The following is a 15,581-nucleotide window of genomic DNA, read 5'->3' on the forward strand; positions in this document are numbered from 1 at the left end:
ATAGCACAAGCAAAATGAACATCTGTTCACTTTTTGCCACGTAGGTTTATATCTGTGTGGGTGGGTGTGAACAGAGCTCTTGATGTGTAATATTCTTCCCATCTGCACACCAGGTGGCACTGCATAGTTAATCAGAAGATAATAACAGGCATGAGGAGATTACTTACTTTTTGGGGAAGACAGTAAATCAATCTCACAGGGTTTTTTTTAAAAACAAGGTACATCAATGCTTGGACTTTTAATTTCTTTTTTTGGGGGGTGTAATTTCATTCCAATCAATGGAATCATCTGATTATATTATTGTTTGAATGTGATTTTAATTAACTATGAATGACTGCAATTATCACAAAGGTTCCTTCCCCAAGGGATTTCATTTTTTTCTTTTTTATGTACGGTTTTAACCCTTGCAAGCAGGATATACTATTTAGGACACATCCAAACAACAATCTGCTTGGATTTACTCTGTATGTTCAACAACCTACCATTTTGCAGTAGTTAATAGAGCCTCTGAATACCCTAATACAATAAAACTGACTTTATAGCAATTCAACATCACAAGATGGAGGTAGAAACAAGAAAGCTTCATTACTAGCTGCATCTACCCTATAACGAGAAGTTAACTAGAAAGTTAGTTAGAGCTGCAAGTTTAAGCCTATGGGCACTAAAGTCAAAGCATCTAAGCAATTTCTAGGAATGGAGGCTTAAGATTTTTAAAAATATTTTACCAAATAAAACAATCTTTGAAGATATATTTTTATCAGATCTTTATATAAAGAGAATGTAAATGTAATATAAAACCCCTATGTTACGATAAAATGTTACAGAATAAGAATTGAGATTTGTGTAAAAGTCTGCAGAAGATATGTTTATGCTGATAGCCTTTCTATATATTTGTTTCTAAGTCACACGAAACATGTCCTTAAGTAATTTGAACATTTAGGTCGTTCCTTTTTAATTAATTAAACAGCTGTATAAAAAAAGTAGTTTTGTATTTTCTCTTGCAAAACGAATATATAACGCTTTGTGGAGTCTTAAAAGACAGAACCACAGAATCCTGTTTTCCAAAGAATGTAGCTGAACTTCAAGAAGGATGAGTAATAAAAGCCAAGTATTTCTGCATTTGCTCTGATAGCCGAGTGAAACACATATACATAGACATTTTTTGTGAAAATTGTAAGTATTCTACCCTGAAAATCAAGCAAGAGACACAGCAAACACAAAGCATTCAGACTACTCTGTTCTCTGCAAGATACACTTTGCTGCCTTACTTTGCTGTCTCTGAAGACTATGCGCTCTCTCCTCTAGCCCCTCACCCCATCATTGATTTCTCCTTTCGCTCTCAGCATGCCGATTCTTTATTGCCCTGAGTCTCTACGGTATTTACAGAAGTCAGCAACTGATGCAAGACTTTTTTTTTTTAATAGCAAAATTTTCAAACCAATTTGCCAGCTTAATCACAAATTCTTCACAAACACTTCATATCAAAAAGCAGAGCTGATTCTAGGTAGACTACGTTGAGTGTAATCAATCAAATTTGGAAGGGATTTTTTTTTTCCCACGCATTGTTTTAGAGGTCAGTTTTAAAACTTTGAAAGTTCAACTGGGAGACTGAATTCCCAATCACTAATGTTTGTGAATAACAAAATAAAACCAATAGATTTGTAGCCAGAAGATAAGCAGAATTTTTAAAATGAAAGCTTTAAGGACTCTAATTCTATATCTCTAATTCTTAATCAGTGTTTTTAATTGACACTGAAATAGAACAGAATAAGTTTAGAAATTGCACCAGACTAAATGACAATTAAAAGAGATCTTAAAAATATAGTAGAGACTCCCAGAATACATTTAACATTAATGTTCCTTCCTTTGTTTGGCTGCTGCCTTTTAGTCCTGTGAAAAAATTCTCATGTATGCTATTGACAAACTTTTTTATGGAAGAAACTGAGATTCATGGACTACCCTTTAATACTTACGTTAGCTGTAATCTGAAATCATGATTGCTGGAGAAAAAAAAAGAATAATCTATCTCTTATCCCTTGTATGCAAAACACAACACAAGGTCTGCTGTTAGATGTTGCAAAATATGCATTTTTGTAGAGAGGAAACTGAGAGAACGTGAGAGTAAATGATAGACAGCGAAGAGGCAATTCACATATTGATCATCTAGAAATAAACAGAAGTACAGCATTAAGAACTAGTTCAACAAAACACAGTTCAGATAAGGCAAAAACCAGGAGATTGATGGAAAGTAATACCAAAACACAAATTCTACATTAGTCTCTACAGCATTATACACACAGCCACAGTCTAATTGAGAAAGATAAAATGGTTCAAAATAAAATAGTATGTAAGAAAGGTGTCACTCAAATTTAGACCCCAGAAGTTGTCAAGGGTTGGTGACACATGCTTTTCATTTTCAGGTCTAGTACAAGGTGTTTTTCTGAGCTTTAAACAGTGACCTAAACACACCAGACCTACTGGCTGAAGAGAGTCTTTCACATCAAGATAAACCACCACAGTCTCAATGCCTCAGTAAGCAAAGACTTGAAGCTAAGCATCTTTTTTTAATTATAATTATTTATTTTAGAGTAAGGCTGTTAACCTGGATCCCGTTGGGAACTTCTTAGGAATTCTTTACCCTGTCAGCTCTGAAATAGAGTGAATATGTTGACTAGAGCACACTTTTAACACCTTTCCAAACAGCTCTCACAGAAAGCCTTTGCTAATCATTTTTCTTCAATATGGTCACCTGCTAGAAGTGATCAAACCTCAGTCACCTATGCTTTACCTTCTACAGACTCGGGTGAAAACTCATGAGACATTCCCACAGAGCAATAGATTTTGCCTGATGCATAACTGTGTGGGAAAAAAGCTTTCAAAGCTCTCTTTGCAGCTCCACTCGCCCTCATGTACTATTTACAAGTGCTCTTCCATTTCCTGAATTACATGGACTCTTGTACCGTCCTGATCTTGAGTTCCATCTCATTTACAAGACTAAAGGTGTGCTCTTCAAAAACCACATTACTATGAAAAAATCCTCTCACAGTGTACTTCCTCATCCCATAGGGACTTCGTCTTCTTTTACACAGCCATTCACTTTTTCTTTCTTCCACTAATAGGGAAAGTTGAAAATTACCACGTTTATTTTCCATCAAGGTATAGATTCATTCAGAAGCAAATTACAACAAACTTTAAAAAGAAAAAATCTACTTAATGTAAATATTGCTCTCTAGTTATTTTACTCCCATGATTCAGGATAAGGTACAAATATGACATTTCATTTAATATATGTTTGTTCAGTAGGCAAAGAACACAAAAAGAAATACAGTACAGACTCATTATGGAAAAACTGCTGTGGCTGAGAGAGTTTATAAATGCTCTATTGCATTAATATAGAGCAACCCTAGAAATCTGTAACCCCTTGGTTGGTCCTCCATCTTTCAGTAGCAGTATGCAAGGCCACATTGCTGTCCAGTGTCTTACACAGTAATGTAAAAGAGAGATGACAGGCAGACATGTGGGGTACGGAGATGGACCAACTTCATCATGAATGCAAGGTAGCTTCCAGTAACAAAACTTTGTATAGGAACACATAATCCTTCATTAGAATTTACACACTCTGCTTCCTAATAGAATCAGTGAACACACACTTTACAGGAGAATTATGCTTCAGATACCTTCTCTTGTTTATTAAAATTCTGGCTGTGTCCCTTTACCTAGCATCTTTATGGCACAATGTTCTCTGTATACATTTCTACCCAAAAATATTTTATATTAGGATAACTTTATTAAGGTCAGAAAATAAACCCACATACATAAAACAAACACTCCAATCCTATGTGCAATGTGCTCAGTGGTCATTTTTGCTAACCTTTAACCTGTTATTTTAAATTCATGAGTCAGAAATGCAGCGGAATCATGCTGATGTTCCAAAAATACTGTTGTTTTTTTCCCTAAATGCCAGACTCTCAGAAAACAAATGTGTATTTATGTATTAATCCCTCATTGGTAAGATCTGACAAAACAGTTTAAAAGACATAGATTAAAACAATAAAGAAGATAAGTTGGACCATTGCATTGTATACAATTACATCAAAATATGGCACATCAGAAATTCCCATACATGGAAAATCTCTAACAATGTGAGGATTTAGGATTACATAAATCACAGCGCTCTGTACTACAATCACATGACGGAATAGACCTGCAAAGCTTATTATACTGTGTACCCAGATGGTAAACAACAGTTGTCGCTGTACTAAGAATTACATCTCTGTAATCAATAACAGGAAGGAGGAACAGTTGGACAACTTGTTTCCTATTATGTTCACTTAGGCAACGTCTAGATCAATAAAGAGCATTAAGCCTCATACCAACTGTAAACGATGCCTGCTCAACATGCCTATCATATGGTAGCAATGGGTCCAGCTGCACTTCAAAATACTTGTAAATGGATAACAATTCTAACCTAACATTAAAAAGAAGCAATGATTCAAATAGCAGGCAGGTGCAGGACTTGTTTAGTATATGAGAGAAGACAGACCTATGATGCCAGTTTTAGTATAAGTCAAAGTCAGCTTATTTTGTTAACCCATCCCATAATTACACTTCACTACAGCCTATCTGAAGGATGTTACACGTTTTATATGAAGGAAAGAAAAAAACCAACCAAGCCTGGTATCGCTGGCTTGCATATAGGCTCAGTAATTATGCAGGTGTAGCAAGCTGTCTGCAAAAATTGAAAACTGAACTTGTGTATCGCTCTAGGCCAATATGGCAATTAATTATGAGCAATCTTCTAGTTCATCCATTTTTAACTATTTAAACGAACAATAAATCAACCCATTAATCTACGTTCTCATCTTACTTAAAAATCTATCATATAAATGTGAAAATTCTAACAAATAACTGTCTTAAGAAAGCTAGCTTTAGCTTCCTGTTTTTTAAATTTTACTGATATTCCATACTTTCATAATGCATCAACCTGAAACTGTCTCACATCATGCTATTAACACAGATACAAGTCCCACTTTATTCTTAGACAGTCATTGGAAAAGGTTGCCCAGGGAAGTTGTGGATGCGCCATCCCTGGAGGTGTTCAAGGCCAGGCTGGATGAGGCTTTGAGCAACCTGGTTTAGTGGAGGGTGTCCCTGCTCATGTCAGGGAGGTTGGAACTCAATGATCTTTAAGGTCCTTTCCACCCCAAAACCATTCTATGATTCTATCATCCAATTTCAAGATGACAAAACACAGGACAGTGAGCTCTTCTTACCTATTCCAATAAAGACCACTTCATAGCCATCTTCTTTCAAGGTAGAGAGTGTCATTCCATCCACTGCAAGGCCTTTACTAAAAATTATCTAAAAGAATTAAAGATTATTTGCTTTTAATGTGATAATGTGAAAATAATTTCTATTGTGTCTGGCATACAGATCATCTCACAGGATCTTCTAGTGAACAAACAAAGCAAATTAATTTATTTTTTCCCCTAAGCCAGGCTTAAAAGTCTAGGTAGACTCTGACTTAAGCAAGTGGCCCAAACTAGATATGGGTAAAAGGTACTTTCAGATCATCCTCACATGGAGGCCACCACAGGCTAGCTTAGTTTCTGCTGTAAACTAAAAGAGCTAAAGCAAGCTAAGCAAACAAACAAGCCTGTCTATGGAACACAATACTGGAGGAAAGCTGAAAATGGCACTTTTCTACTGCAAGTAAATTGCTGTATTCAGTGCTGACTATAAAAGGCTGGATTCCCACGCGAAAATCAGAATTTAAGACATATAATATGGAAGCAAGAATCTCCTTTACAGAACATGCATTAAATGGATCACCCAGCACATCATCCAAAAAACAAGGAGTTTAGGTTACTGCAGAAACATTAGTGAAAGTATAAGCCTCTTACAGAGAAATAAAGATGATAAAACACATGACATTATTCTGTATTGACAGAAGTTCTGAACAGAAAACTACGCAATGTTTCCCAGCACAGTGTCAGGCACTTGGTAGGCCTCCAATTATGCCGAATGCAATGCCAGTCCTGAAGGAAGGATGGCATTGCTTTGTGCTGAACTCGCAAAGCCTGAATTTTGCACTGAGACCACTAGCTAAAACACCTTTCTGCCAAAAACCCTCAGTGAAGTCAATGGTGTTTTTGTGGACTCAGAAAACCTGCCTGCAAAAGGTGGGCCAGAGGTGGCAGTAAGCCTGAAGAACGTTCTGTGCAAATTAGTGTGCCCTACTTGCTCGTAATGAAGCAAACTGTTTTGTGTCATAAACAAAGCTTTTCAAAATTATGAATGAGATCAGTTTTGATTTAAACTTGCAATTGTTAATTCTAATTTAGATAAGCAACAACACCCAGAGTGCCGTGATTGGTGTTCATTTATTGAAAGAAAGATGTCACAGTAATAAAAATTAACCTATAATTTATACTTGTTTCAGTTCAACTACTATTCAGTTTCAGAAGCAAAAGTTGAACATTTTTTGTAATGTTCCACCAGCAATCCTGCTTTGAGCAGCCACTGCACACGTTGAACATCTACAGCTGTTATAAGAGTGAGACAGGGAAGAGTGTTTGCCGCATGTTCAGCAAACCAACTATAGCAGTCTCCTGTGTTGAGGTCACGCAACTGAAGATAGACACACCTTTTGCTCATCTCTCCTAACCCTAAGGCTTTGGAGCACGTAAAGTGTGTGCGATTCCTCTTCTGATATTTTGTACTTCTTGACATGGGTATGTGTGTATTTATCTCTGTACTTTAGACTCTCTGAACTTGAATGTTTTTCCCCAGTTTCTGTTATATCACTTGTGTGTTCCCTTTACAGAATGCAATGTTCTACTGTGTAAGGACTATACTTTGTGATCTTAACAGTTTAGTCTTTATGTCATTGTATATCTTGTTTGGTGTTGAATCTGCCTATATTCCTTTTAACATACTTTCCTTATTGGTGAAGAAAAGACATGTAAAATACAGTATACAATACTTAAAACAGCTACTTTTTTTTTTGTCTTTGGAGATTTAATATAAATTTTATTGGAGGTGCAAGAGCTGTGTACAGTTCTAATCCTTTCAAGAATACAGACTACATCCTCACTGGCAACAAAATGCATTCCATAAATTGTCATTACATTTTTTTTATGCTATTGTGTACATATGTTATGAAAACCTAATGAAGGAATTTAAATGGCAATACAATTTTATGTGGGGATTCATAATACTCCTAGGGCCTAGCTCTGTAATCCTTATTCAGCTGACTAATTCTTACTAATTTCAGAAGAATTACTTGAATAAACAGCACTACTGAGCATTTACACAATACAGCACCTTCCACCACAGATTTGAAATGCTTTAAGTAAACACCAGAAAACATTTCCAGCTTATAGAGGTATAAAACTAAGGTACTTTTTAACCAGCTTGACAAAGGGTCAATTGCAAACCAACGGCAGAATGTGGAAGTAAATTTACATTGAGATTCCCTGCTGCACACCAAAAGCACAGAGGACTTGCAGGTCAAGATGACATGGTGGCTCTGTCAGTCCATTCTGGAGACCTTGTCGTAACAAGGAGCCCCAGGGAACTGAGTTTTTCAGAGGGTTCCCAGGAGCCTATGCCCCTCAATCTTGTCCGAAATTGTCTCAGTGCTCTGTTTTCAGCCACATCCCTAACTCAGCCTGCATTCAGTCAGTCTTTCCAAGGGTTGCAAAGGGATCTTTAGAGTAGGAAAACAGACCCATACCATTTAAAGCCTTATCTTAACATCTTGCCAGCATTTTTACAAAACCTGGGCAGGATAAGGTTCTCAATTGGGTTTTGCAACAACAGTCTACTGCTTTTACAACGTGAACCAACATGAAAGATTCTGAGTAGAATTTCTTGCTTCACTGAATGCTTTAGCATCATGTTAAAAATATCCCTCCCGCTACTCAGAAGTTTGATCCAGTGATGCATTCTACATTAGTAACTTCTATTAAAAAGTGCAGCAGTTGAAAATACTGTCTAAATCTTCAGCTCAAGCCCCAAATTAACAATAAAGCAATGTTCTCATTATGTATAAACAGCACACATTTGTTTAACAGAATAATGCAAAACTATTGCTTTCCAAGAAGTTGAATAACTGTTATTATTTATAATAGATGATCATGGTAGCACTGTTTGCTTTGACGCATTTTATTATAAAACTTACATCGATGCAAGACCATATGATAAACCATCAAGAAAAAACTCAGAGAGAAGGAGGGGAAGGAGCAGTATCAAATATGAATGTTTTAAGTAGTGCCAAACTTGCATGAAAAAAACTTGATTAAAAAAATCAAATCATTCCAATAGCTACGTTGAACCCCTAAAGCAATTTAGGAATTTGTTTCTTACAGACAATTAATCACATGCAGGCATACCAGATGAGAACTATTGATTGCCCTTTTCCAAACTAGTGGCATTCAGACAGGAGACAGACAAATGCCCTGAGCAAGAGGAAGCATCTTCCTGCCTCTGTCTAGCATAGCTTTTAATTGTTCTTTACTAATGTGCATGACATTTTGCTGTTAATCTTTGGCAGAGTTCTTGTTCTTTTTTCTTTGAGCTACATATAGGCAGGATGTATTTTTCATTACCTTCACTCCAAGATCCTTCATAAGCTCAGCTTCAAAATTCACTACATCATATGGCAATCGGAACTGGGGGATTTCAGATGCACTGAAATAAATAAAAACAGTTATGAAATACTTCCAGCTACTAGGAAGAAAGGATTTTTTATTTGTTAAAAATTCAATGCTTACAACACACCTTAGTTAATTCTGATGTATGTGAATGGAAATGTGCTTAAACTCGACCATTGGCTTTTTTTAAATTGTTAGAGTGACAAAACAGCATTATTCACCCAATGCTAACAGTATAGGCCAGGAAGGCAGTACTCTAGACCAACCCTGTCCACACTTGTAGGTAACCATTAACATATGTTAAGCTTGGGTCCAAAAGAGCTTCAGCTCCATTCCTTTTGTTCACCAGAATATTTAACACTAAACAAACTTAAGGCATCCATTTAAGAAAAGATCTCATGGTTACTAAAAGCAAAGTGATCTTCTAACAATCATTCATTAAGCTATCCAACAACAAACAATCAGATTTCCCATGCATTTTTTTAAAAAGTGTTGCATATGCTATTTTGAGCAACGGTATTTAAAACTGTACCCTCCTCCATTTCTACTTCATAAATTTTTTATGATCGTTCAAGGATGGACAAAATCAGTAATTTTCTATCAGCTCTTGGTCTCAAGTCTGCTTTTTGACTCAATGTTTACTAGCTGTAATTTTTTCCTCCTGGTGAAGATTAGGAATGACATCTTCAAGTTCCTGGAATCACGGATCTCCTGTATGGGAAAACTGCAGTGCCAGTATAGAACCTCAGTTTATATCTACTGATACAGATTTTTATTTCCAATGAAATGACATCTACTTATGCCAGTTCAAAATCTCTGCCTAAAGAACATTCCAGGTAAACACAGTGAAGTTCTATTTTTTGATACTTTCGTTCAATGAAGATAGAAAACCCTGAATATGCAGAAAAGTGAAAGTCTCTCCCCAGATATTTCTAAGCTTCAGTCTAATCTGTTTTCAAATTAATGGATCTATAATTTCCATAACAAAGCACTGGCATAAGAGATTCACCGTGGCTTTACATATTGTTAGTGACCACACAACCTTTAACGTGTAACTTTGACAGGCCAGAAGTATTTTATTTATTTTAGGTTGCATCAACTTTAATTATATTGATAAGAAACTGGTGTTCCTCCTTATCATTTTTAATACTGCCCTTTTTTCACCACCTTTCCTGACCAGTGTGCAATGAAAAGTATTCTAAATATCAGATATAACAAACGTGTCGTGACGACACAAGTTTCATAGGTCACCCTAAGTAAAAAGGTGTCTGAGGCAGAAACTAATGTACCAATATGATTCTGCAACAGAGATTCAGTAAAGAAATCTAATAAAAAAAAGGAAAGTTCTATTTTCCATGCCCCCTATATATTTGTTGAAGGCTTGTCATTTCCATGACTCTTAGAAGAACCCAGAAAAGCATTGGCTGTGTTACATCACTGTCACAACTTGTAAACAATTTTTTGCTCCTATTAAACATTTACTTACAGTTTTGTGCAGTGGAGTAGACCCACATATATGTACATATAAATGTATACATATGGACATATGCAAATACACAGTTCTGCAGGGACACATGCATGCACATTTACCATGAAAATAATAGTTTTATGAAAGTCAACAGGTACATCAATAATTCTGATACAATTTATTTCAGCAGCACAAGACAGTCTCTGACTCTGCAATGGAGAGACAGAGGGGGAGAAGGAAACGTGGCAGAGGTGTATGAGGGTTGCAGTGGAGGGGAACAGTGTCCCACAAATTCACCTCTTCCTCAAAAATGACCCAAGTTAGAGGTGTTTGGACAGGTGCTTGGTGTTTCTCAGTGATCCCAAATTACTTTTTGGTAAAGCGACATCTCTTTGGCCCAGTGAAAAAAATATTTCGGTATTGTAAACCATGTGGCACAGTTAGGAGAACGAGCAGTGAAGCTTGTTCACAGTCTCTAAGCAAGGGTATGATCTGCTCATCCTTACTCTACTACAAAGCATAAATTTTACACAACTGGGGGAAGGTAGGAAAATTTGCCCGTGAATGAGAAAAATTCAGACATATTCAGACAACCATAGCCTTATGCTACACTTAAATATCACACCACAGGAACTGCAATCACTAGACACCTTTCTGTTGTTGCAACATTATTAAAGTTAGCTATGATATAACATGTATGTGAAGGAACATCCTAGTTAAAAACACTTAAAAAAAGAGCAAACTAGAAAAGGGCACAAGCACTGCCCTTCCAAACAGTTCATTCCAAATACAAAACTAATTTGGCCTTGTTAGCCATTTGCAACAGTTTATGAAGCCTTGAAAACACACCTATCAATAACCTAAACTTGTTAAAAGATGTACTGCAAAGACTTACACATGCAATAATGGATGATTGCTGCCACAGGTCAGCCTCCCTTCTGTTCCAAGATTAAAAATAGGCAAAAGCAACTGATGCCCTTAAACCAGATGTGAAACTTTCTACAATGAATGGAAATAACATTTGACCTTGACTGCTATGTGTTCCTTAAGATTCAAAAGAGAGAAATATCTGCCCCTCTACTCTGCTCTCACAAGACCCCACCTGGAGTACTGCGTCCAGGTCTGGGCCCCCCAGTGCAAGAAGGATGTCGAGCTGTTGCAGCAGGTCCAGAGGAGAGCCACAAAGATGATCAGAGGGCTGGAGTACCTCCCCTATGAGGACAGGCTGAGAGACTTAGGGTTGTTCAGCCTGGAGAAGAGAAGGCTCCGGCGAGACCTAAGAGCAGCCTACCAGTACCTAAAGGGGGCTACAGGAGAGATGGGGAGGGACTTTTGACAAGAGCATGCAGTGACAGGATGAAGGGTAATATATTTAAATTGGAAGAGGGCAGATTTAAACTAGATATTAGGAAGAAATTTTTTCCTGTGAGGGTGGTGAGGCACTGGAACTGGTGCCCAGGGAAGCTGTGGATGCCCCATCCCTGGAGGTGTTCAAGGCCAGGCTGGATGAGGCTTTGAGCAACCTGGGCTAGTGGGAGGTGTCCCTGCCCCTGGCAGGGGGGGGTTGGAACTCGATGATCTCTAAGGTCCTTTCCAGCCCTAATCATTCTATGACTTTATGTTTTTAAAATGCACTGCTTGACCATTAAGGATACCGATATAACAGGCAAAACTTAGTGTGAGGCTTTTCGCAGCACAACAAACAGACTAAGCTTTATTTTAAATTCAACTTAAAACATGAAGAACAGATTCAACTTAAGATCACATTGCTTCAAATACGCAAGCATACACCAAGCAACTGCAGCATTGTACTGTAACACTGTAAGCAACTGCAGAAAGTACTGTATTATATTGCTGGGTCCAAACAGATTCTACCCTGTCACCAAGTAAAGCTTAATTGTTAGAAACTTCTCATTATTTCATACTACTTTACAGCAACAAAACTGGTTTTAAATCTGTTATTTATGAAAACGTGCTACTCAACAGGTGAATAAGTACTTCATATACTAAATTTGCAATCCTCTATGGCAACCAGTGAAAGTAGAACAGCTTCACATTTAAATGCCTATGTATTAATACCATGATAATTAGGTAGAATACTTCTCAACCTCATTGGGAAAAATGCAGGGAATCAGCTCAGCTTTGCCTGTATTGATTGTCTATCTTCCAGAGCACTGAATAAGTATTTGACATTATGACATTATGGATCAAATTCATTAACAGTGTCAAATCTATTGATTTCAGTGATGCTGCAGTGAGAAATGTGAGCACCCTTCTTTCTCTCTCTGTTCCTTTTCACTTTTTATTTTGTAAACACTCCAGTGTTAGTAAGTCTTCAATATACAAAATTTAATTTTATTTTGAATGGGTTAGTATCCACTAGTCAGTTTCTGAAATATTTTATCTTATACTTAGGGATACAGTGGTAAAAATTCATCTTCTAGTGCAGACGACAAGACACCATGCAAGTATCAGTCAAGTGCTTACCATACAGAAAACCGCAAATGTACCTTCCTTTGTGTATTTGCAATTTGTTGAAGGTTGAGAATTGTAGGGGGTTTATTTCACTCTTATGGTATGGTTTACTAAAGCTGCAAGTCCAGGTGTACATGATGGATTTATTCATTGTCACCTTTATTTGCATAAGGTAGCTCATGAAAGCATTCTAAATTTAAAATTATCCATTCAAGTAGTATCCATCTAAAGCATTTTGAACATCTACTAATTCTTTCACTATGTAGGGCTACAAGTACTTAATTTTGTTTTAAAAGTTTTGGGTTCCTGACATAATTATCTAAAGTGTCAATTTGATAATAAAAATTGCACCCTGGAATTTTAGAGGTCATATGAAGAGAATATAGGAGACAGCCACCAGATTTTAGTTAAAGCTTGCCTATAACTTTACCTATTTTAACTTGATTGATTAATTATTAAAATAAAAAATAAGTTTTCCAGATCTGAAATTTTCTACGTTCTTCCTTTGGTAAAGGTAGTGGGATCGTGTATAAACTATGTTTGCACAATATTTTTTGCTATGCTTTCTACAGTCATTGGAAACAGTGCTTTGTTGTCATTGTTTTTTTACCTTAAGCCACCGACATACTCCTGCTTTTCAAATATGGTGATGTTAGAATAGCCCAATCGAGCCAAAAAGGAAGCACAACTTAAACTTGCAGGTCCTGCACCAAGGAGAGCTATCTTCACATGATAAGCTTCAGGCATGTCTTCTAGAGGAGGTAAGGAAGGTTTTCTGATCTGAGGAATATTCATAGCTTTGAATACCTGAAAAGCAATACATTCAACAGGTTACATACTTTACATTCCCTCCTTAAATTCTATTATGAATAACATGATGGAAGCTTCTGCTAGTACTGTCACATATCATTGATGTATTATTGCGGATCGCTTCATAATATTATAGAGATTCCCAAATGACATGATGTGCGCATTTGTGAGGGAAGTTGTAGTTGCAGGTTTTGGTCCTTCTGTGGTTCTTTTTATCTTAAAAAAATTTTAAGTCAGATCTTTCACTACCATAAATCTTGCAGAAAAGTTGGAAACAGACTACCAGTAACAGAATAGTAATACAAGTCAGACAAATGTCAGAGAATCTCTGCAACACCAAAAATCTCCTTCCAAACAATGTTCAGATTATTCTTACTACTAGAAAAGTTTGGGTTTTTGGTTTTTTTGGTTTTTTGTTTTTTTGTTTTACAAACTGCCCCTAGTTTTCAGTGTTGTATTATCAAAGGTAACCCATGCTTTAAACGCATCCTCTTAGATAATTCTAATAGGACTTATTTCATGTTAGTTGCTCATATATTTCAGATGTTCTCCACTTTTTAACCAGCTGTCCAAAACCTGTAGGCATAACTGAAAGTAAGACTGTTCTCCCTATGCCTCAATTCTTTACCTGTAAAGTGGTGATATCTGCTCCATTCTGTCTTGACTATTAAAAGTACTCCAGGACAGTCTCTGAAGAACCCAGCAAAATGGGCTCCTAACCTGGGCAGTGTCACACAGTTTTATTTCAGACCTGCCCTAAATCAGTACTTTGCACACAGGTAAGAGGCTAAGGCAGACATGTTCTACACTCACTGCACTAGACTTCACTGTCCTCTGCATTTACATACATGGTAGGAGAAGGAATGGAGTCTCTATCTTGTATAATCTATGAAAGGAAAGAATAGACTCACAACCCTTGCAGGTTACTAAAGATTAGGAGCATGAAGAGGATAGTTATATTGTTTTCTTTTAGGCATTAGTGGGAAGATATTTAACCCAAGGAGTATATCTTTGTAGCAGAAGCACAACATGATACTGAAAGGATACAAGAGTTCATTGTGTTGGGATACTCAGTCATATCACAAACACTACAAGGCTTCAGCTCAAAAACTACCAGAAGACAGCATTGTTCCCCATCTATTTCAACGCAGAACTGTGTTCTGTAAGTACTAACTAGTCCTCTAAAATACATATGTTGTCATTGTCTTAATAAATAAAATATTTAAGCTATTCAAGAAGTTTACCAACAGTTTTTACTTTCCGTAGAACTCAAGAAGCAAAGGTTTTTCAGGTTAAAACTTTGGCAGTTCCATCTGTGAACAGAATTTTTCATTTAAATTTTGAATCAATGTTCATTTTCTTCAAGCGCACTTGAGCACTCATGCTAGGTAAACCAATGATTAGTTTCTTCCCTCTCTAAAATTTCTGTGTCAAATTCTCTTAGTCTTTGTAAATTGACTTAGCATTTTAACAAACTGCAAGAAGCAAAAGACAGATAATTGTTTTAAAAAAAGAATCATTTAAACCTGACAATTCATACAATATGGGAACGTTTAATGTGGTTATTAATGGATTTCACAGGCTGAAAAGCTTATATTGTACTGTGAAACTAGACTGTGATAACCAGAATGCGATTGGATATTTCTAAAATGTCTGCTTTGCTACATTCATACAGACATGGCTTGAACAATAACAAATTTCCATTAAAGTTTGATGCAGTTGCTCTAGAAGGCTATTCAGTAAAACAAATTATATAACTTGCATATTTAATGTGTATATTGAACACTACAAATATGCATATACTTAATAAATTTATCACTAAATTTACTTATTGATAATTATTTTTATATTTATTATTGAACAGACACACCCATCAACTAAATGTTATACTAAAGTGTCACACTACTGCAGTGCAGCGTTAAGCTTCAGAAACCAGGTACTCATGCAGGAAATCCTAGTAGTTCAGGCTGAATGGTCAACTTTAATTCTGCCTGTTTGCAAATCGGGTGAAACTGTCTTCATGCAGCACAGCCAGCTTGTGCGGCGATATCTTGCCATCTGGAATTCAGTGGCAGTTTTGCATATTAAGGCTGGCAGGGTATCTGTGTGAAAATAGCAAACTGCTTCAATGCATTTCAAAAGATTTCCACTCACCTCATGGTGAAGTTTCC

The 15,581-nt window shown here is 36.6% G+C and overlaps 1 protein-coding gene across 1 annotated transcript in view; it reads right to left on the minus strand.

The window, feature by feature from the left end:
• Positions 1-5,273: 5,273 nt before the first annotated feature.
• The window catches only part of LOC104470032 (dihydropyrimidine dehydrogenase [NADP(+)]-like), a gene marked incomplete at both ends in the record, with an annotated part of 27,495 nt that continues 17,187 nt past the window's right edge, over positions 5,274-15,581 (minus strand). The window contains 3 exons of the mRNA XM_010084805.1: positions 5,274-5,361; positions 8,613-8,694; positions 13,211-13,407. Coding sequence (XP_010083107.1) covers positions 5,274-5,361; positions 8,613-8,694; positions 13,211-13,407 — 367 coding nt within the window. The remainder of the gene's footprint in view (positions 5,362-8,612; positions 8,695-13,210; positions 13,408-15,581) is intronic.

The sequence above is a fragment of the Pterocles gutturalis genome, unplaced genomic scaffold (genome assembly GCF_000699245.1).
Source record: "Pterocles gutturalis isolate BGI_N339 unplaced genomic scaffold, ASM69924v1 scaffold13880, whole genome shotgun sequence".
Lineage (NCBI taxonomy): Eukaryota > Metazoa > Chordata > Aves > Pterocliformes > Pteroclidae > Pterocles > Pterocles gutturalis.